Source organism: Ochotona curzoniae, unplaced genomic scaffold, assembly GCF_017591425.1.
Source record: "Ochotona curzoniae isolate NIBS_2020 unplaced genomic scaffold, NIBS_Ocur_1.0 contig_2723, whole genome shotgun sequence".
Lineage (NCBI taxonomy): Eukaryota > Metazoa > Chordata > Mammalia > Lagomorpha > Ochotonidae > Ochotona > Ochotona curzoniae.
In genome coordinates this window covers 21236441-21260411 of record NW_024465573.1, presented here as the reverse complement: position 1 = coordinate 21260411, position 23971 = coordinate 21236441, and the positions used below count along the sequence as shown (strand labels likewise).

The 23971-nt window shown below is 38.1% G+C and overlaps 1 protein-coding gene across 1 annotated transcript; it reads left to right on the top strand.

Annotated features, from left to right (window-relative positions):
• Positions 1–699: 699 nt before the first annotated feature.
• LOC121154303 (NXPE family member 1-like) lies at positions 700–17488 on the top strand. The gene is made up of 6 exons (XM_040977274.1): positions 700–723; positions 5683–5754; positions 10525–11258; positions 13309–13367; positions 16032–16247; positions 16953–17488. The coding sequence occupies exons 1-6, from the start codon at positions 700–702 to the stop codon at positions 17486–17488; spliced, it is 1641 nt and encodes a 546-aa protein (XP_040833208.1).
• The last annotated feature ends 6483 nt before the right edge of the window (positions 17489–23971 follow it).

Below are 23971 nucleotides of genomic sequence, written 5' to 3'. Positions count from 1 at the left end.
CAGTGAAGGATGGCCCAAGTCTTTGGGTCTCTGCACACACATGGGAGACCCAGAAAAGGCTACTGGTTTCAGATTGACTCAGCTCAGGATGTTTATGACCATTTGGGAAATGAATCATCTGATGGAAGAGATCTTTCTCTGTCTCTCCTTTTCTGTAAATCTGCCTACAAATAAAACTTATTAACATTTTTCAAAATATTGAAGCAATCTGTAGATGATACTTCAGCAATATCTGTACCAGGCAGCATTGGTGAAGCTAGAGAGAAGACCACAAATTAAAAGCATACTTAATTTGTAGATGTAAATAGGGAGAACCACTGTAGAGAGGAAAGCACTCCCAAAAGAATCAAAGAAGAGAAGATGTGGACCCATCCCATTCTTACGTCACTACCTAGTGGGTTCCTGCCATTGAGGTTCTTCAAGAAGCCAGGTACCAGGGAAGTTCTTCTGTCCCTACTTGGGGTCTTAGTGTGTGGGTGATGGACTCCCAAAATGCTCCCATTGTTACAAGCTAGGCATTCTGTGGAATTGCATGGGAAAATTTGCAGCCTTCTTAAAACCTCCGAATAAACGAAGTTCAGCTATTATGTCAGTTACAAATATTGGTAATAAATCACAGCAGATTTACCAATGCCTGTGCTTCAGCCAACATTTGAAATAGCAAATCTTTTCATATCATGATACAATTATTTTTAAAACATGGAAATATCACTTATATATTCAGTGTTTTGGGATTTTTGGAAATGTAAGATTTGGTTACTAAATGTGCTAATTAGTATGTTTATAATAACTTTGTATATTAATACATAATGGTTTTGGTTATGTAAAACATTAATAACTGTACCTAAATACAATGGGGTTTTGTCATCAGTCCATATATATTTTGCTTCACATTCATAAAAATTATTTACAGGAGAGATCCAAAGACCAAGACTATCAAATGGGTCATGTTAAGAGAAGTTTTGGGAATTGGTTGTTCTCAGGATACCTTATCATGGTCAAAGCTACATACTATACCTATCTCACAAAAAGTAGGAAAAAGAAAGAAAGCTTGGTGGATATAGCATATAATGTATATTTACCTTCAGTTACAATGTCTGCGAACCAACTGCCAAACCAGAGCAAGCAGAAGCCAAGGAATGGAGTGTAATTAGGTGACCACTACCCAACAATATATTTCCATTGCTACCTAAAGGACAGGAAGCACTGTTTACATAATGACGTAGTCATGCCTCTCAGTACAGGATATGAGCATAAGGAGACACATCGGTGAGATATGCAGTCCATGTTTTCAGGAACTGAGGCAAGGACAGTCACTAAGATAAGCAGAGGAAGAGGCAGAAGACAATAGGAAGGAGAGAAAACATTCCAGTTAGGCAATTTGGATTTGAGAGTCTCTGACAAATCTGCTTTCCTAGAAAAAACTTTTCAGTCATTGCTGATTTCCACAAATAAATATGCTCTTCATGACCTATTTCAAACTATCAATGAGCTCAATGGAAGGGTTGAGATAAGATATACACAGTAGGCTCTCATTGGCTAGCACAAGCCAGGTCCAGCATGTGTCTATAAGAGGATTTCCAAGTACAGGCATCATAAAAATAACTGAATGTACACACCTCTAGCTAAAGAGTACAATATGAATAAGACATTTATCTAGAAATATATGATACTACCAACATCAAAGTTCCAAGAGAATCCTGAGTTGCAATTCTGTTTGGTTTAAATAAATGGTATCATGATCAGGTGTTCCAAACAGAAAACACATGGACAAATAATCAGTATGGAGGATGGATCCTGTCATGAGTAAAACACCTTTTTACAAAGAAGCACTTTCTCCATTCTCAAGGAAATCAATTCAGACATAAATCAGCAGTGCCACTCTGCAATTGTTAGACCAGATACAAGCAATCGAACTGGGTTATTATTAAGAATGAAACTGGTACACTACTAGCAATCCTAGATGGTGTTTTAGTCTGGACTGAATCTCCCCTTGGATAATGAAACCTGCTCCAGAATGCCCATCAATCTAAAGAAGGAAGAGGAACAGAAAGAGACACAACATAGTGCAGCATTCACTAAAACCAAGGTGTTCGACACAGATCACAGAAGAATAAACATCAGAAAAGATGATTGACCAAAGAAGATCTGGTACTCAAGTTCAAACTCAAGAAATAGAAAGTTTCCAGACTAGCAGAGTACACAGTGAGAACTAGAGAGTTGCGATGCAAGGCAGGAAGAAGTGAGCAGAGTTTCAGGCAGCGAACTATATACAGAGAGGCAAGAGCCTGCACAAGAATGGGTGAATCAGAAGCCAACCAGGCCTTACCACATTTACCACTGAATTCTAATCCTTCATAAATGTTCCTTTAGTTCATTTGATTACCTCCAGAATATTTTATACTACCTGACATGGATTGGTAAGTATTCAGTACATACTTTTAAAGATTGATGTATTTTTATTGGAAAGCCAGATTTACAGAGAGAAAGAGAGACAGAAAGATCTTCCATCTGCTGTTAACATTCAAGTGGCTGAGCCAATCTGAAGCCAGGAGCCAGGACTTTCTTTCAGGTCTCACACACAGGTGCTGAATTTCAAGGCCTTGGGCCATCTGCTACTGCTTTCCCTAGCCAGAAGCAGGGAGCTGGAAAGGAAATAGGTAGCCAGAATATGTACCAGCACCCATAGGGGTTCCCGGAGAATGCAAAGCAAGACAAGCCAAGGACTTCGGCTGAAGGACTAGGCTACCAAATCAGGGTCAAGTATTCAATTTTTTAAAATAAATAAATAAAAGAATGAGATTAAATGTTACAAAAAGAGTCTGAGAAGTCATGAAAATAGGTGAGTAGTCATGTTTTTATGTCTGCTCATATTGTGTATTGCCAAAATTGACAATAACACACTATTTTCCTGGTAAGGAAAAATAAATAACATCAGACTTTACAACTCACACATTACAAAATTCACTTAAATGTCCTAAAACCCGCATCAGTCTTGGGGTTGGAATGACCATTGTCCATTCAGAGAAGCCACTTGATTCTGTGTAGGTCCTATTATAAAATTATTGTCAAAATATGACATTTTCAAATTATTAGAAAATATGAGACTTCATCAATACAAGTTAAAGTTGGTCAAAAAGCAGAATTCTGTTTTTAAAGTATTTGTTCAACAACTTCTGTTTGTCAGGCAGTGGGCACACAGTGCTAAGAGAGACATCAATCCAACTCCTCAGTAACTGACAGTCTTTTTGAGATTTGAAAGAAGATACTGCAATAATCTCATGATGTGAGTCAGAGATAAGAAATGTCCCTTCATCCTCATATGCTACAGTTACACAGCCATTATCATTCAAACCAAAAGTCAGTAATGTAACATGAGATGTGATGGGCACTGCATTTGTTTAAAATAATTTCATCATGAACGTTCAAAGGTGAACCAACTCTAATTGATCTTGACGCTCCAGCTTCTATTTTGCATTTGAAACATTTGTTTTGTCTCTGCATCAACCAGATCCAAAACATAAAATCATTTTTGATGCTTCCAAGCAAATTCAACAACAAAAATCTTTTCACACAATCTACAATTTCATTAGGGAGCTGATGAGCAGAGAGCAGGAGGGTTTATATCTTGGATTACAAATTAAGCTTTATTAAATTTTTATGATCTTTACACAGTTGATTAGGGCACAAAGGGTCAAAGGCTACAGGAAAGTGGATGGATCAACTACCCCAGCCAAGTGTTTGCCAGTGAAAATCTGGGAAAGTGGAGACACTAAGGTAGACTTAGTCAGTGGATTCTGATGTCAGCCAGTTGATCCTGAAGAAATTTCCTCGAGCCTGGACTGACGATATCAGCAGCAATTCAGAACAGTTGAACTGTCAAAATCACTATAGCAGTGCCCTTGGAGCATGCCCCACATTGGGAATCCTGGGATGGTTGAGAGGGTGGGTGTGGCTTCTCCTTTTATCTCTCCCCTTCCCCAAGATACAAGAAGGAAAAAAGAGAATATGAGGGCCTGGTGGCGTGGCCTAATGGCTTAAGTCCTCACCTTGAACGCACCGAGATCCCATATGGGTGCCGGTTATAGTCCCAGCAGCTCTACTTCCCATCCTGCTCCCTGCTTGTGGCCTGGGCAAACAGTCGAGGATGGCCCAAGGTCTTGGGATCCTGCACCCATGTGGGAGACCTGGAGGAAGTTCCTGGCTCCTGACCACTAATCAGCACAGCACAGGCCGTTTTGCTCACTTGGAGAGTGAATCATCTTGGGGAGTGAATCATCAGATGGAGGATCTTCCTCTCTGTCTCTACTCCTCTATGTATATCTGACTTTGTAATAAAAATAAATCTTTAAAAAGAGAGAGAGAGAGAATGTGAAAGAAATTAAGCTTTTCAAGCCGTTCAGGCTGATGTCTATTCTCCCAAACACATCACCTTAGGACATGCTGGGCAGGACCTTCTCTCCTACCCTTCTCCCCTTCACCATCTCTTCCCGCGTTTCTCTTTCCCTTTCCTCATTCACTGTCTCTCCTTGGTAGATCAACTCTTCTTGACCAAGCACAGTAATTCAGCCCAGACAAAATCGTTATCTCCAAATTTCGGAGTTGGTGCTCAGCAAAACGAAATGAATTGCCCCTCTCCCTGCCGTGCTAATAAGAAAGAATTTATGCAAGGATACTGTACAGAGTATGTCTCATAACCCAAGCATAATCCGTTGTCTCATCAGCTTTCCAAGTCTTCCCCCTTCGTAACTCTAGTGTTCTAACTGGCAAAGAAAGAATGTAGTGACGAAGCACTTGTGGGGCATGTGGCTCCGATTTCAGGATCATGAAAGGAGGAAAGAACAATCTTGACTAAAACTGAATTGAAGAGAAGACAACAGGTGGGCAGAGGGGAGTTGGGAGAGAAATAGAAGACAGCATTTCCCCCATGGAAGCACAAAACCTCGGTGCTCACTGACAAGCAAAAAATACAAAGATCTCCAAAAGGTATACCAGAAACAGGATTAAAGAATTATCAGTTTAATCTAGTGGATAATTTTAAAATCCACATGTAGTATTTCCATAATATGCATTTTCCACATATTATGAAAGAGGATATTTTGCATCAAAGCAAACTCATAATTTCATTCCACTTTTCCACAAACATTTTGAAATACCCAGAGAAACCAAAGACTACGAAAGGAACCGTATTACTGTGATAATAGGGGGGAAATGGTGAGAGTGCAAAACAAACATGGAACAAAGGGATAGAGGGAAGTAACCCTATATCTACAAAACTGTATCATGAATACAATAATAATAATACATGAGTAAATAAATAAAAATAAAGTTAAAAATTAGGACTGTAGAATGACAAGAATTTTCGGTTGATAGAAATGATAGAAATTTTCCATAATTTTTGGAAAAATATTTATATTGTTCACACAATAGATATTACATTTAAAATAAGTGGGCACAATACATATGTATGTATAAATGTATACATTCATGTATTTTATATATTGATAAAGGTAATATATGTAAGTTGATACATAGGAATGTATATATATATTTATATTTCTCTCCATTGTTGAACAATTAAATAATGCAAAAATACTAAAAAATAATAGATTCATTTTTCACTTAACTCCCTCTGTCTTCCTCCTTAGGACACTCACCATGTTCCCAGCTGGAACACATCAGAAACTGTTGACACTGATATGTCTTTTAGCAAGTCTCTGGATAATTTTCACAGTTTCTCAGAACTCCACTAAGGTCAGTACAGCTCTCCCTGTTGGATGTGATGTTCTCACCTGTGTGATCTGATCTGTGTCCAGTTTGTCTCTCCATCAGGCCGGTGCTCCATTACTATCTTACCCTTCCTACCTCTAGTCCACTTAATCTCCTGGAAGAATTTTCAATCCTGACTGTCTTCAGTTCTCTTTCTCAATTGCCTTCAATCCACTCTAAGCAGAATCCACCCGCCAGGTGCCCTTAAAATGGCCCTCAGCAATGTCATCAATTCTCTTGAAACTGAAGAATTACCTTGTTAAAATATCCAGGTACATATACAATGACTCTTAAAAGGTATTCATATAAAATAGATATTAAGAAAAAACTATGCATGGATTTCAGATATTTTCAAACAAAATAAAGTTGATCTTTGAACTATATTTTTAATTACTATCCTATTACCTAACCACATAAATCTAGTCTGTCATTTCATCTTATTGCATCTGTGATTTCTCTTTTAAGTTTTATTTATTAATTTTAAATGCAAGGTACAGTGTTACAGAGAATGACAGCAAGCAAGATTCCATTGTACATTCAGTACCAAAATAGCTATATTAAGCATGAATGCAGTTACTGGTGGCTAATGATCTTGTTTTCCCATCGGCTTTGGAAATGTTGTAGGGTTTTTCATTTGTGAAAGTATAAAGCTAAGTAAATACTGAAGTAAATCAATTTGGTTTTCAGTAACTGCAATTTCATTTATTTCAGAAAACGAAAACTCATGACATTTTGTCTTTGATCCATTCCAATATAAATTGTATTGTAAGATTTTATTTTTTGATGCTATCTTCATAATCCTGAATTAAGCCATAGTTAATTATGGTAATTATACATACAAACATACCACTATACAGATATAACTATTAGTACTCTATCTACACAAAAGGAATAAGAAAGAATTTACATGTCACTTTCATCAAAATGTATACCCATTTCATTAAATTTACTTTTTCCAATTATATAAGTTAGGGAGCACTCTACATGTAATCCAAAACATCATAGACTATGGAGGCTATGCAATGGCTCAACTGATAGAGCCTTAACCGCAAAATTCCAGCAACCCTACAGATGTGCGTTCATGTCTCAGCTCCTCCACTGCTGATCCAGATCCTGCTTATGTAACAGAGCATGGCCAAAGTCCCTGGCACACTGCACACACATGGGAGACCCAAAAGAAACTCCTGGATCCTGGCTTCAGATAACTTAATCCTTGGCCATTACAGTCACTTGGGGAGTGAACTAGCACATGGAAGATATTCCTATCTCTCCTTTCTGTAAAGCTGCCTTTCCAATTAAATAAACAATTCTTAAAACATTGTAGACTATCAATTTTGGAGGTGAAAAACATAAATATGTTTATCGTGATGATAACTATATCTTTCTTCTCAGTATTATTTTCTATATTGCATGATTAGTTTCTATCTCATTTTTGTGCTCCTCGTTGTACCAATTAAGGCTTTTGAAGATGTTTGCTTGCAATGCACAAAAATAGTCCTTATGTGGGATTTTATTTATTTATATCTTAAATTCTTGGTTACCTCTTCCAAAGCTTTATCAGTCCTAACACCTGGATTGAAAGAGAAGCTGCCAGAACTCCAGCCGGTGCCTGCATGGGATGTCAGCATTGCAGGTGGCAGCTGTGCCCATTACACCACAAGGCCAGCCTCAGGTGGAGATTTTTTTCAACGTTTCCACTTAGATTCTGTTCATCTTTATTTTGCATTATATCTCATTCCCATTTTCTCATCTCTTTTGGCTTATTCCAGAACTTTTTAATAAGCTTTTTAAATAAAATCTTATGTGTGCTCTAAAAGATGAAAGAGTTGACAACAAACAATCTATAACTACCTTCCTTCAAATACACTGAGCTTAGGATACCTGATTTGGCTTTTGAAAATCTATGAGGATATTTCAATAAAGTTCATGGAAGTAGATATCTGCAAAATACCTGATGTATATATGGATATCCAAAAAAAAAAAAAGTAACAAAATGATAGTACCTCCTAATTCCATTTACCACGAATTTTTCAAGATTTTTCTATGCTCCCACAGAACACATTCAGTGATTATGACTCAGCTGATATAGACTGCAATGAAAGAGTCCATCTTTGTATAATAGCATAAAAGGTGCCTACCACTAATGACAAAGTATGGAAATCACTGAACTTGAGTACCTAAAAGAAACTGCCCAATGCTAAAAGAGTAAGTGATATCTAATGTGGTACTGATTTATAAAACAGAAGATAGAGATGTTCAGCTGCTTCATGGGAAAAAATTTGGAATTTCCAGCACTCCAGTAAGAGACAGAGTATTAGCAAAGAGCAATGGCTGAAAGAAAGGCAGAGCAGCTCTGAAAAATTAAAGTAGCTGGTCTCATCAAAACAGAGGAAAAAGTGAGAGAGTGGAAGCATTGATATAGAGACCACAGGGGTGGCATGGGGCCGTGTCGTAGAGGGGCATTTTGGATGCCCACATCCCACACATGAATGCCTAGGTGCAGTCATGGATGTTCCCAATTTACCTTGCAACAAAAATACACCTTGAGGGGAGCACAGGTAATAGCTCAAGTAATTGTCACACTGCCTCCTGCCTCCTGCCTAGAAGACCTGCATCAGTTCTTGGATGTTCCCATTAGCCCATCACCAGCTGTTACAGGTATATTTTAAAAAACAACTATGTTAGCATATTGATCTGTTACAGGTATTTTAACAGTAAACAAGTGGATGGAGGGAGATTCTCTATCATTCTCTCTCCTCAACTTTTCAAATAAAAAACAAACATACCTATGTTTTCTTAAAGTAGTGACACCATAAAGCCATTGTAAGACTAGATATTCTTCTAAGAACTGAGAAGCCTTTGAATGAGTTTTAACAAGGACAGTTCACTAATAGAGTTTTGTTTCAGAAATACTGCTTATTCGCAATGGGAGAAATCAAAAGCAGAAAAAACAGGATAGTCTTCACAAAGGTTAACACAATATTCATCCTCATGATGACTGCTGTCATCGGAGAGATATAATAGATTCATGAAGAATCAAGATGGCAGAATAAAGTACATACATGCCTAAACAGATGGAGAAATATTAGCAAGTGTGAAGGAAATAGTGCACATTCCAGGAAGCAGGAGAGAACAGAGCAAGAGCAGAGGAGTACCTGGAGACTGACAGACACAGGAAAGCAGTGAAAACAATGGTTTAGTGTCAGTGACTGATACCACAATGGCATTCATGAGTGGATATCTGAAATGCACCAGCAGCTGGAACTCCACCAGCAACCCGGTGGCATTTAATTGGTCAGAATGATAATCTGCCAGCTTTTCTCCAGACCAGAGTTGGTCTCCCCAAGAAACTGTTGAATTCAGCATGGCAATAAGATTCCGGACACTATGCAAGGCACATGCTTGCATTAGAAAACAAGACTAGATTTGAACTGCATTACTGCAATAAGGTAGAGCAATCCACCCTTGGGGGAGGGTAAGGGGAGCAAATGGGGTAACATCACAGGCTATGAAACATTGATATAAAATTAAATGCAATAATATAAATATATATATATGTATGTATATATATATAAAACACTAAATCAATGAACAACCCATTGATAACATGACAGGGTAAAATTAGAACCCATTCATATTAACCCTGAATGCAAATGGCTTAAACTCATCTATCAAAAATCATAGATCAGTAGAGTGGATTAAAAACACAAAACTCATATGTTTGTTGCCTGTAGGAGACACATTTCACCAACAAAAATCAGCAGAAACTATATCTCATGGATTTTGATTTTTTTTGTACTTTCACTCTTCAAAACACTTTTTTCTGATTGAATTCCTCCATGATTTATAGATCATACAGTAGCATCATTTTCTTCAAAAAGCTTCTTTATTTTCTTTTGCATTTCTTCAGCGACGTAAAGTCATGCAGTAGCATGTTATTTAACTTCACAGTGTTGTTAATTTCTGTTTGTATTTCTTTCTGTTGCTAATTTTGTGGTTTATCATTTAAGGGGATGTATAGTAGCTGTGTAATGAAGGCTATCATATCTAGCATCATGTTATTTAACTTCATGGCATTGTGAATTTCTATTTTCCTGCCTGTTGTTGTTGATTTTGTATTGTGGCTTTACATTTAGTGGGATGTATATTAACTGTGTAATGGAGACTATCACATCCAGATGTGAGGATACAATGCATATGCATCTCCACTTCCAGACAAATATAGACTCACAATGAAACTTTTTACTATATGTTGGCAATAGGATGCTGGACTTTCTACCATTGTCCATGTCTACAATGATGGACACATGACTGTATATGAAGAACTATACTATAGCAATGATATAGGGGAACTCAGTGAGGGTGGAGGGAATTGGGGAGGGCATAAGGGAAATCCCAGGACTGATGGAATTGTATCATAAAATGATAATAAAAAAGAAGCAAGAAGAAAAATACTAGATTCACCTATGTTTCAATTGGCAAAGACAACATAAGTTACTAATTGAATGTTAGGCGTATGTGAAAAGGAAGTGTAATTCCAAGAGAATCAGGGTATTACACAAAAATATTCTCTGAGTCATACACTTCGGTTTTAATGTGTTTGTCTATAACCATGCCCTAAAACAATAAGACATAAATATAATTTTACACTCAAAAGTTTTGTGAAGTTGGAAAAAAATGATGATAATATTAAGTTAATATTAAGTTAAATATTCACATTCATTTCTTCGTAGTTCACATTTCTTGTCATTTCAGATCTGGAGTGCTCTAAAAGTCCCCATCTCCCTTGGCTACTGCAATGCCTCCATGATGCCCGCATTCCCAAATACACCATTGAGCCTGGTGACATCACCTACAGGGACAGACCTGAGAGTGAAGGAAATCCTGGAGAAGCTAGATCGGCTGATCCCACCCAGACCGTTCACCAACATGGATGCCACCACCAGTGCCACACACAGCACAGCCACCATCCTCAACCCTCAAGACTCATACTGCACAGGGGACCAGCTGCACATCCTGCTGGAGATGAAGGACCACTTGGGTCACAGGAAGGAATACGGTGGGGATTTCCTGAGGGCCAGGATGTCCTCCCCGGCCCTGAAGGCAGGAGCTTCAGGAAAGGTGACCGACTTCAACAATGGCACCTACCTTGTCAGCTTCACTCTGTTCTGGGAAGGCCAGGTCTCTCTTTCTGTGCTCCTCATCCACCCCAGTGAAGGGGCAGCAGCTCTCTGGCGGGCAAGGAACCAAGGCTATGACAGAATTTTTTTCAAAGGGAAATTTGTGAATGGAACCTCTGATGTCATCACTGAGTGTAGCCTGATTCCAAATTCCAACACCCAATGGTGCAAATACTTGAATGATAGAGACCAAGAAATCTTCTACTGTGTGAAACCTCAACACATGCCCTGTGAAGCCTTAACCTATGTAAGAACTGGCAATAACAATGTTACGTATCTAACCAGCAAGGAGACAAGCCTTTTCCACAAGTAAGTCTACATCTCCATACACTGATAGTTGATCCTCTAGAGTGCTATCATGCTCTTCCCTGTGCATGACATTCTCAGATGCCTCCTCTACTCAAGATTCTGGTCAAATGTGTGCTGCTCCATGGGGCATGTTGTCACAGTCCACAACAAAGTTGGTGTTTTCTTTGAAATGGTCAATAAAAGACAGGCGCCCAAGGTGGAACTGCAAAATACACCTGTGCTTCTCCAGGACAACTGCTATTGTCAGATCCAGTCATGTCCTTAACTGTTGACCTCAATTTTATACAAATTGTTCTAAGTAAATTCATTTATTTTCATGTTTATAGATGGCATGACAGAGTAGATTGTCAGGTACTTAGAAATCCATGTCTCAAAAGTTTACAAAGTAATCTTTCAGTCTTTACTCTTTAAGCTTTAAGTTGCAACAACTAAAATGGAATAGATCATCATGTTAAGCAAATTGCAACAAGCACTGAATCACAAGTACTACATAATTTCACTCTTCAGAGGCTTATAAGAGAAAGATGAACTTTACAGGGGGTTACCAAAACCTTGGTAAAGAAGGGAGCAGGATCAGGAAGTGTCTAGTAACAGGTTTTAAGAAAAAACAGTTGGGAATAAGGATGTCCCTGGTTCATTGGATATTGTGGTGACTCTAAAAGTAAGTTCCTTTCTCTACTTAGAAACTTGGATGACAGGCTCTTGGATGTGTTCACCATAAGAAACATTAAGTATTTCAAGATATGGATAGTTGTGCCTTGATTGGCCATTACACATCACATGCATTATTAATTAATTACATGACAGCCCCATAACATGTCTAAATTTTGAATGTCAAAAATTTTAATTGAAGAAAATAAAAAGCACATAAATCTCTAAATGTATACTTAGAAAAATAAAGGTGAACACCAAACAAAGAAAAATCACAAACATTCTAGAATCTTACTTTGTTATCCAAATTTTTGCCCTGAATAGTCTCTGACTACCTCATGAATAAAAAACAAATGCGCGGATGGGCGTTCTGTTCCCTTACTCTCATTTCATGCTACAGCTCATTAAATATCTTCCTACTCACTGCCTAAACATCGTTATGCCTAAATACAAGTAAGGATAAAAATATGCTGATATTTTGCATCTCCAGATTGGATCTGGAAAAGACATTCCTAGTAGAAGATCAGATATTGTCTATAACTGTTGTGCCTTGCACCTGAGTCCTATTCTTCCCTAACTCCGTTCTGACTAGATCCATTTACATAACCAATACAGCATCTGGAAGCAAGGATTGAGTCAGAGAGCAAAAGTTCTGAAGCTTGAAGAGTTGTAGTTTTTCATCAGCTGGAGGGAAAGAAATACAATGGATATCATTCGTGCATCAGACTGAACATAGTTTTCTGCCAACCATTTTGACAGACATTCAGGATTCAGCAGTGGGCCAGGCAAATGTAAATCCTTGCTTCATGAAAGTTAGGATCTTAGAAAACAAATTTCTAGGGAAAATTGAAGCTAAGACTAATAGATAAAAGGCTAAGGAAGGAAACAGCAACCCTGTAATTGAAGGGTCAATGTACATGATAAGAAGCCTGGACTCCTTAGGCAAATGGTTGGAATGTAGTAAAGGGTTTTAAATAGTGTTGGAGCTGCATTTGCAATAAGAACAGGTGCTGAAGAATTTAAGCAGGATAAAACAGATAGGCTGACCAATTAGAGGCTGTCCATGATTTGAGAAAAAATTATATGGATTTTCAAAAGTCGTCTGGAATCTAAGAGAGCTGGGAATTTTCAGAGGAGCAATTGTAGTGCAAAATCCCAAGAAAGCTCAGATTGTATGTAGCTGATAAGTACACCTGCTCCAGACTCCAGTGCTATTAACAGAGTAGAACATCCTCCAAAATCCTAATCAGTTACAATGTCAAGTAAGTCTAAAATTTGCAACAGTAATAACAGTTTCAGTTACAAAAACACATACACAATCACTCAATTGCAAGCAACTCATATTACCTGTACTATGTAGAAATACAGCAGACTGACTTATTGTCCATTTTTTTGGAAGGTCCAAAGTTGCCGTAGAAATCATGAAAGACCAACACATTGCTGTCTCCCGATGTCACAGTAAGTCCGTCCCATTCTGCTCCACATGTGTCTATACAGAGGGAAGCTGATCAATACGAACCTTGATCAAAGCATTTTCCTGGTGTGCAATGTCTAGCAGTAATCGCTTATTCATATTTTCCAGGCAATGTAGTCCCCTTCCTCTATCTACAAGCCATGACATTGGAGCAAGTCCTCATGTCACATCTTTCTGACCCACCTTTCTTTCTTTCTCTTTTTAAAGATTCATTTATTTATTGGAAAGTCAGATATCCAGAGAGGAGGAGAGACAGAGAGGAAGATCTTCCACCCAATGATTCACTCCCCAAGTGAGTGCAACGGCCAATGCTATGCCGATCCGAAGTCAGGATCCAGGAATTTCTTCTGGGTCTCCGACATGGGTGCAGGGTCCCAAAGCTTTAGACCGTCCTTGACTGCTTTCCCAGGCCACAACCAGGGAGCTGGATGGGAAGTGGAGCTGCCGGGATTAGAACTGACACCCATGTGGGATCCTTGTGCATGTTCCAGGCGAGGACTTAAGCTGCTAGGCCACACCACCAGGCCCCTGACCCACCTTTCTTCCACCTTCTTTTGTTTAGGACAAATGAGATTAACTTGAGTCTGCTAGATAATGTAGAATAATCTCTCTAAATCTGTAAACTCAATCACATCTATCCCTTGAGTCATGGAAAGTTTACAGATATAAAGATTAGAACCTGGATAGATTTGGAGGGCCATTAGTCTGCATAAAGCAATCTCTAAGCTAATAAAAATATAAAAGAACATTGACAATATTACTCACAAACTAGTCATAATATTCAAGCCTATTATAATAGTTTTAAGCAAAAAATATATGATGTAAGATATATCATAAAAGAATCTGATATATATTTGAAATATTTATATTACATAAGAAATGATTTATAAAAAGAACCTCATAAATATCCTCTCACTGATGTAAGCCAAGACATCATTAGAAGGAGGAATAATAACAATAGCTCTCAAGCTTCCAGGATTGTGGTATTCAACAATCCAGGGGGAAAGTTCTACTGAGTTTCATAGAGTTCAAACCAACATAGTTATAAGATTATGAAAATATCATTTAGCAAACCAAACCAGGACTTATGAGATGATTTGATTGCATTTTCTTAATCTGCCACAAGCAAATTTCCAAATTTGTCATTTGATCACAAGTGGTAAAATATTACAGTCCTGTACTAATGTGCTATTCTCTGAGCACAGGTAACAAAGATCTGCAATGCTTCCCAGCGACTAAGGAAAGAAGATATCACAGATACTGCCTGGGATTCCCCAGAGTCCATTCCATTCTCCTTCTTCAGTGATAGAAACCATTATTGTATCCATATCTATGGCCAGTCTTCCTTGTAGTCAGTCCTGTGACTCGATTGTTTTCTAACAGCGTGAATGAAACTGATGTGAAAAACTGCCAGATTGTTTCCTTTAAGAAAAACAATTAGTCCTTTCTTTCCATTTCTCTCCTTCTTCCAAGCTGAACTGTAGATTTAATGTGAGAAAGAAATGATCCATGTTAGATCATGAGAATGAAGCAGTCAGCTTTTTGAATGCCCTAGAGCCCCTGCTACTGCGCAACTTTATGTTAACCCTGGTTTGTTCTTAGGACTGTACATGAGAAAAAAAAAGTTCCTATATGTTAATTCATTGATATTTTTGCCATTTTAAAGAATCTCAAACATTTTCCTAATTGAAACATATTATAGTATCAGTAGAGACATGCTGAGAGTACAAAAGCTGAGATACAAGCATGGCCAACATTCAGTGGTGAGTTGAGGAGTAGTGCATGTCAAGGACATGTGGCATGTGAAAGCTGATAGTCTTTGTCACAACATGCAAAATATTGGTTCATTGCCATGAATGATACCTTGGGAAGTAAACAACTTAGCAAAAGAGTCTGCAATTCTAATGGCACTTGCAGGAATATCTCAGAATATCAGTTGGCATTGGCCATTGCTTGCCATTTTAGTGAAATCCTGTTAAAAACACATTAAACACAAGCTTGATATTTTACATGTTTGATGTTTCTTAAGCCACTTTTTTAAAAATGAAAATTCTTTCTTTACTGGCACAAAGGTAAGTGGTTGATACTAAGATTATAATAGGCAAGCATTAACATCATTCAGCTTAGAAACAAGAAATCTAGGTCACAAGAGAACAAGTAGCAATGGTCAATAAAGGGTAAAATATTGAGACTTAGTAAAAGTGCAATGGAAAATGCATGTAGTAAACCCACCCCACTGATGATCCCAGGTTAGCCACACAGGGCGACACATACCTACCTAACTACAGTACTCACTGGGTGCTGTGGCTTGTTACTGCTGCCAAACGTCACAAGGCAGTATCTTGCTGCATATCAATAGCACAGAGAAAGGCAAAAGCTCAAAATTCAAGCCATAGCACCCTGAATGCGTCCAATCTCGTCTGGTCAGCCGCTGCCCCAAAATTCAAGCCAACATTTCTACTACAGGCATAAAAATTGCATACTGACAGTATGTTAAAAAATCAAAAGTGCAATGATCACAATGAAAGGGCAGAAATGCAAAATAGCAGTTAGAATAAGGAAGAAAGAGATCAAGAAAGGGAACAACCAAGAAGGACAATGGATGTTAAACTTAGGCAAACACAATCACTTACAAGTCTCTGTGTTAGCAGAGAGTACTGAGATAAAAGAGAAATGCCGCATTGGAATGGAGATCCCTGTCCCTGGTGGTTACACCATGCAAGGAAGATGGTTCACAGCATTTTGCAACCAGACTCTACTAAGTACAGCTCCAGTGAGTCACTGCTTGAAAGGAAAACTCATCTACCTCCTGGGAGACTCTACACTGCGCCAATGGATCTACTACTTACCCAAAGTAGTGAAAAGTATGTAGATGTGCTATTTTCTTGTACAAATTTGGGGTGATGTTATAGTTTTTTTAGTGTGGTCTCATTTCTCATTTGAGCTGTTTTGTTTACCACTGCATATATATTATCAATATAAAATGCATTGCATTTCCATTTCATAAGAAACATTGATCTTGTGTATAAATTTTGATGAAAATTTTACATTTTCATTGACATTTCATAAATTTGAATTGTCATTTGCTATGAAAGATACTATATGACAATCAGAAACAAAAAAGGGATAAGGGCAGATGTTTGACAAATCAGGTAAAATGCTAAGACACCACAATGTATGCCTGTCACTATATCATTCAATACTTGAATTCCAGTTGTGGAGCTCAACTCAAACTTCCCTCTAATGTGAACCCTGGGAAGCAGCCGAAGATGGCTGAAGTAATTACGAACTTGTCCCTCACCTCAGACACCTGAAACAAGTTACAACTCTTGGTTTCAGCTTCCTGAAGCCTTGGATAATGCTAGCTTTGGGGGAATGAATCAATAGATGGAATCTCTCTCTGTTTCTCTGTCTCTCACTATCTCATTATCTCAAATTTATTTATGAAAAATAAACCTGTTTGCAAAAACAAACTAGAAATCTAGGTAGGTGAGTACATTCGGTGGTGTGATATTTTTTTAAATACTAATTGTTACATTCTAATTCAAAGGTCTATTTCTTTTTATCAGCACTAAAACTTTTTGATCTTCATGGAAGTGGAGAGTCTAAGAAATATTTGCTACTGGATCCAGAAAAACACACTCAGGTTCAATGGAAAAAACACAGTCATCCTTTTGTCACTGCTAAATTCTACTCAGTGGTAGATGATGGCTACATCCCTCGGGAAATTGACCGGATACCAGGTGACAAGGATACCATCATCGTCATCACCTTTGGCCAACACTTCAGACCCTTCCCCATTGACCTCTTCATTCGCAGGGCCCTCAGTGTCCGAAAGGCTATTGAGCGACTGTTCATGAGAAGCCCAGCCACTAAGGTGATCATTAAGACAGAAAACACCAGAGAGATGCACATAGACAAAGAGAGGTTTGGAGATTTCCATGGTTACATTCAGTATCTTACTATGAAGGACATTTTCAAGGACCTCAACGTGGGACTCATTGATGCCTGGGACATGACCGTTGCATACAGCAACAATAATGTCCACCCACCTGAGCATGTGATTGGAAATCAGATCAATATGTTCTTCAATTACATTTGCTGACATAGACACACACACACACACACACACACACACACATCGCTATGAAACAATCTTTGCAAATAATTCCACATGCATTGCCATTCCTTCTCATTTGGGGAAGTAGAATGTGACAATGTTCTGAAATAGGGATCACTTAACTTTGTAAACAACAAGCTAATAAGATTTTTACACTTTATAGGCCACCTGGTGTCTGTCCTAACTGTCCCTTGCTCTTACTGTAGTGTAAAAGCAGCCAACAACAACATGTGAACAAGTGGGTTTGGTTGATTCAATAAAACTTAATATATGCATATATAAACGTGAGTTCATATAATTTTTACAAGTCACAATATATTTTATGCATTTTTACCTGCTTTCTAAAATTACAAAAGCCATTCTTTCAACATGATAACTTTAAAAAATGTTGTGGGTATTTTTTTTTTATCCTCTAGGAGACTATCGACACAGGTAGAGTTGAATAAAAATCCCCTAGATACTTGGTGCCTGTGAGCTATACTGGAGCCTGGAAGAGCTTGCTGGCTCCTCCTCCATCCTGGGTGCTGTAAGCATTTAGGAGAGAATCAATATGGAAGTATTGTTCTCTCCCTCTCTGTCTCACCCCGACTCTCTGTCAGTATCACCTTCGATCTTTCTCCCTGTCTTTACTTTTCTCTCTTTCACTGTTTTCCAGCAAGATGGGAAGTATAACCTATCAGGATCATAACTGGTAACTCACAGACAACAGACTCAAATTAGCATTAGACAATAGCAAAGCTACGAAGGCATATGGGGGGAATCAGGAGCAATCCCAATAACCTCTTAACAGGAGGTCATATGCACAGAGCGGGGGGGGACGGACCCCAGAGTGGAGCAGGCAGACAGGAGGAAGCTTGTATCCCAACTCTGAAGACTCCTAGATCCTCACCAAGGACTATCAGTACAAGCTCCGAGGATTACATCCCAACCGCCAAGGAGACCCCGGGGAATTGGAGTGCCTTCGGAGGCCGAGAACTCTGAGATCACCCATTTCCATTTCGGTCTCACACATGGGATGGGAGAAGCCCATACCCCGCCTTGCTGGATCCAAGGTCATCGGAACGACAACCAGGAGCACTGAGCATTCCGCAGAAACAAAACAGTAAACTTCCTTCGGGACTAGGGAGAGGAGTTTTCTCTGGTTCTTGCCTGGTTCCAACTTTGGGTCCCCACTCTGTCTCATAATGACCATCAGGATTGCTCCAGAAACCCCTCAAAACAGACTAACAAATAAACAAAAAAAAACAAAAAAAAAACCTAGAATAGATGGAGAACAGCAAAGAAAGCTTAGAAACAGGAAATGGGCAGTGGGGATGCACTTATAACTCACTGGGTGGGACACGAAGATTGGTTGCTCCTCACTAGGGTATTGAGGATGTCTCTCCACACCCCTCCTAAAACTTTCACCTAAACTGTTGACATATGTCTTGTTACAGTTATAGAACTAGACTACCCAAAAAACAGCCAGGTTCTGCAAAATCATGCTTCAACACCATGAACTGCTAAATACTAAAATTAAAATAGACATGAGACAGCTGAATAGTAATCTATAGCCATTTTAAGGTATATAGAACCCAGCTGTATATAGACTAATAATTGTAATGTCAATGTGGAAGTGATAGGATGTGGTTCAGAACTTGTACTCTTTTTGTTGTTGTTGTTGTTTTCTCTCTCTCTTTGAACATGCTGATTACACAATATCATGTCAACTAATTCCATTACATTATATTGTTACTGATATAATGTCGGGGATTTCAATTGATTGGGATGATACTCTTTTGGCTGTACCTACAGACCTGAAACTGTCTCCCCATGAAATTGTTGAACCTATCTGCACAATAAGATGCTGGACTCTATGCTTTGTAGATGCTAGCAAGGAAAAAAAATCTCAACTGAATTTGATCTGTGGTAATGCAACAAGATGGAAGAATCCACCATGGGGGGGAGCGTGTTTTGGGGAGAGGAGGGGGGAATCCCAGTGCCTGTAAAACTGTGTCTCATGATGCAATGTAATAAAAAAAAAAGCTAAAAAAAATAAAAAATAAAAAGTTAATCAGCAGCAAATAAAAAAAATCTTTAAACAAAAAGAAAAGAAGATGTTCATAATTTTAGAAAATGTAACCTAAACACCTAAAACAAACATCACTTACTAAATAAAATATAACATTTACCACTAATGTCAGACAAAAAGCAAAATGGAAGGCCTGTCACTATTGCTATTCAATAACGGAAGGGCAATAATCAAAACAGAGAAGGAACTGCCTCTGGTTATTTGGTATTTTTCTTAAAATAAAATAAAAATAAAAACTAACTGAATTTAAGAATTTATTAGGTATCCTCATCGAACCACAACAATAGAGTAATAAGACAACATAATTAAAATAGCATGGCATCTCAGTATAGACACTATTTACATCTTTCCTTATATTTACACCCAGAAACTAGGTGCTTTTGTCATACTGCAAATGTGTCTTTTTAAATCACTAAAATTATAAACACACACTATTTTAGAAATATGTACAAAACCTATAACCCACAACTCAATGTACTATCAAGAGTAGATCCCTAAATAGCCTCCTAATTCGGAATATGTATAATATATGCAGCACAGAATACACACTCGCACACACCACACACCAAAAGAGTAAATAACCCTATAGAAAATGACAAAATAAACAACATACTCCTGAAAATGAGGAAAGCTGGGGAACTTACTTTTGTAAATGCCAAGACTTGTTTTACACTTACAGAACGATGGCATTGTGGCATGGCACAAAGAAAACACAAAGACCACGCAAACCGACTAGAAGAAACACGGAGTGGCCCTGCATATGTGCAACAGGCTCCGTGACAAAAGGAGCATTGAACAGCAGTGAGGGAAAGTGGTCTCTTCAGTTCATGCAAAAAACAGGACATTCACATGGGAAAAAATAAAATTGGTTCCCTCTGTTACAATATTTGCAATAAAGACCAGGGAAACCATAGATCTGTGAAAAGCAAAGCAATATAGCTTCTTAGAGACTGCATCTCACACTGTTTGGGACGGAGTCAGTTTCTTAAAAAAAAAAAGAAAAAGAAAAAAACCTGAACCATATGTGATATGGTCTTACCACATAAAACTGCTTTGCATTTTCTGCCACCTGTGACCCACCATGTAAGTTTGATATAACCCAAATGTTGATGAAATAGATGAAATAGATCCATCCATCTTGCAGTACATGGTGTTGTGACTTGTCCATAAAAGTCTCCTAAGGCTTAATCTCAGATTATCTCGTGGTGGAGTGCTAAAACCAGTTTACAAGCTCACATAGCTCCTGCAGACCACAGTTAGAGTGAAGGGTAATAAACAAACCCTACAACTGCTAAAGGTAATAGAAGCAAATATCCTTATAATTCTGAATTATATGATATGCATAATTTCTTACAATGGATTCTAAAGGCAGTATCAGAAGAAGAAATACTGATGAGTTTGGGATAATTATAAGTAGGAACTGCTTATCAAAGGAATACCACTGAAACAACAGGTGTTATGTTATGATGAATTAAGCTTAGCTGCTTCCAGAGATACCTGCAACCCATATTAAACAGCAAGTTCAAGTCAGAACCCCTTTGTTTTTGATCCAGCTGACACACCTGGGAGGCATAAGATGATGATCCAATTACTGTCCTCTCTTTGTCTCTGTGTGTCTCTCTCTCTCACTCTCTCACACACACACACACACACACACACACACACACACACACACACACACACACACACAAATACAGGAGCCTTGGATGGAGTTTCTGGTCGTTAGTTTGGTCCTTGCTCACTTCTAACACTTGTGAGCAAACTGGGGAGTGAACCAGTTGATGGAATGTGCTCTTCCTTCCTTCAAATCTTCCTTCCTGCTCTGCTTTCTTTCTCTTCCTTCCTTTCTGTCTGTCTTTCTTTCTTTCTTTCCTTCTTTCTTTTCCTCTTTCCTTGCTTCCTTCCTTTTTTTTCACACACAAACACACACACTCCCTTCTCTTTCTGTCACTCTACCTTTCAAACAAATGAATAAAATTTTGGGGAAAAATATTAAAATTAGGAAAATACATTAAAACTATGAAAATGTATCTTTAAGAGCCACAATAAATATTTGGGCCCAGTGCCATAGCCACTAGGATATGCATGCACCAGGAACCCATATGGGCACCAGTTTCTGTCCCAGCTCCTTAACTTCCCATAAGCTCCCTGCTTGTGTCCTGACAAAGCAACAGAGGAGTGTCGAGGCCCTTAAGACCCTACACATGTGTGGGAGAGCCAAGAGAAGCTCTTGGCTCTTGGCTTTGCATCAGCTCTGGCCATTGCACCTACTGAACCAGCAGACAGAAAATCTTTCTTTCTGTCTCTCCTTCTCTCTGAATCCTGACTTTCCAATAAAAATAAACAAATCTCAAAGTCATTCAGTTACCCAACATGTAACTAAAAAAGACTACAAGGAGATACAGTTCTCATCTACCAAATAGAGTAAAATCCTGAAGCTTAGAAACATTTTATATTGATAGGGCAGGAGGAAAGGCTGTCACTTTTGCTGATGGAAAATCAAAATGAAGGAAATTAGACAATATTTGAAAACTTACATATTTATTTACCTTTGAACCTAAAATTCCCAAAGATGCTAACAAAAAAATCTCGTAACTGTGTACCAATTATTCATTTGAGCAAGATTTGTAAGCACATCTTGGAAAACAACCCAAATGTGCAACATCAGGAGACTGATGAAGCAAAGGCATCATTGCAAAAAACACAATACAAATACGAAAAATACGATGAGGAGCTCCATGTACTAGAAAGATGTGGCTCTCAGGATATATGAGTAAGGAGAAAAGATATCTTTAATAAATAATATATAACCTCTTGAGTTTTAAACATGTTAGGATGGAGACAGGCATTTGATCTCATGGCTAAGATGCCTGCGTCTCACTTAGGAGTACCTGAGTCAAGACCCAATCTCTTGCTCCTGATTCCAGTTTCCTGCTTATGTGCAATGTAGAAGGCAGCAGAGAAGTCTCAAAAGTTGGGAGGGCTTGATTGAGTTCTCAAATCAAACTCATCCAAAGCATTACAAATTCAGGGTCAAGTATGACTGCTCCAAACATATTTTACATAGTTATTCTTTTAAAAATATGTACATGATTTCTATGTTTTAGTAGTTAAAAAGGAAAACAAGAAAATTCTGAAAATGAAAAACATAGTTACGCATCTTTTAATGACAGGGATATGTCCTGAGCAATGAACACAACTAGCAGATTTTAAGGTTCTACAAACATCGTGCAATACACTTCCTCAAGCAAGACACTAGGTACAAATGAGTTTCATGAGGCTGCTACAGGCATAGCACAGTAAGGTATTTTATGAAATAAACAAAAAGTATAAGTAGTAAATTTTTAAATTATACTATAATTTTAATTATGATAGTTTATACTATAGTTTATTTCTGACATGAAATACATAAGGGGTCAGCACCATTGCTTGATAAGCTAATCCTCCATATTTAGGGCCAGCATCTCATACGATCACTAGTTTGTTCTCCAGTTGTGCCACTTAATATCCATCTCCCTGTTCTTGCCTGGGAAAGCAGCAAATGACACTACACTCATGTGGGAGATCCAGAAGTTGCTGGCTCCTGGTTTTCAATTGACTCAGTTCCAGCCATCACAGCTATGATGGAAGTGAGCTTGCAGATAGAAAATCTTTCCCATTCTATGTCTCCATCTCTGTAAATATGACTTGTAAATTTAAAAAAAGGCATCTTTAAAAATAGTAGCTTATAACCATCATTTCATATGGTCATACTATTAAGTATTACACAATGTATAAAATTTTGTTAATGTGCTTTATTTTTACACCACTTGTATCACAGTAGGCTTTTTTTATATATATACACAGGAGCAATGCATTGAGCCTTCATGTTGAGATGGTTGTGACACCAGTAGGTGTCACAAAATCTTCAGCTCCATCATTGTCCAATGAGACTACTGTTGTAAATACGATCTGTCATTGCCTGAAACATCATCACATAGTTTGTGACTACAAACGTAACTACAAATCAAGGTAGTAACGCAAAACCATCTTCCTCTCTCTGCCTTTAAAAAAAAAAAACGATTTGCACTTCCACTGCAAAGTATATTCTAAGAAATAAACACAACTGCAAAATATTTTTATCAGAATTGGTGCTACTATTTTGCAAGTTTTAAAAAAATATATAGTATTGACTAAAGTAAGTGGTGATTATCTATGGCACTTTTAACATAAGAAATGTAACTTCAAATTTTAAGAATTTTTTAAATGCTAAATTTGGATATGTCTCTACACATTGTCTCCTCAAATTGAGTATCCCAATTGTGACCCCAAGGAAACTGCCTGCCAAGACATCAGATATTTTGGAAAGAAAGTCTGACTGTAAGACTGGGACAAGAGGAGAGAGTTATCACAGCCCG

What these genes read in the sequence shown, in the direction of transcription:
- LOC121154303 (XM_040977274.1), top strand. Translation starts at nt 700, where the DNA reads ATGGAAATATCACTTATATATTCA. An exon ending in AAATATCACTTATATATTCA is followed by an intron (nt 724 to 5,682) that starts GTGTTTTGGGAT and finishes GGAACACATCAG; the next exon opens with AAACTGTTGACACTGATATG. An exon ending in TTTCTCAGAACTCCACTAAG is followed by an intron (nt 5,755 to 10,524) that starts GTCAGTACAGCT and finishes TTGTCATTTCAG; the next exon opens with ATCTGGAGTGCTCTAAAAGT.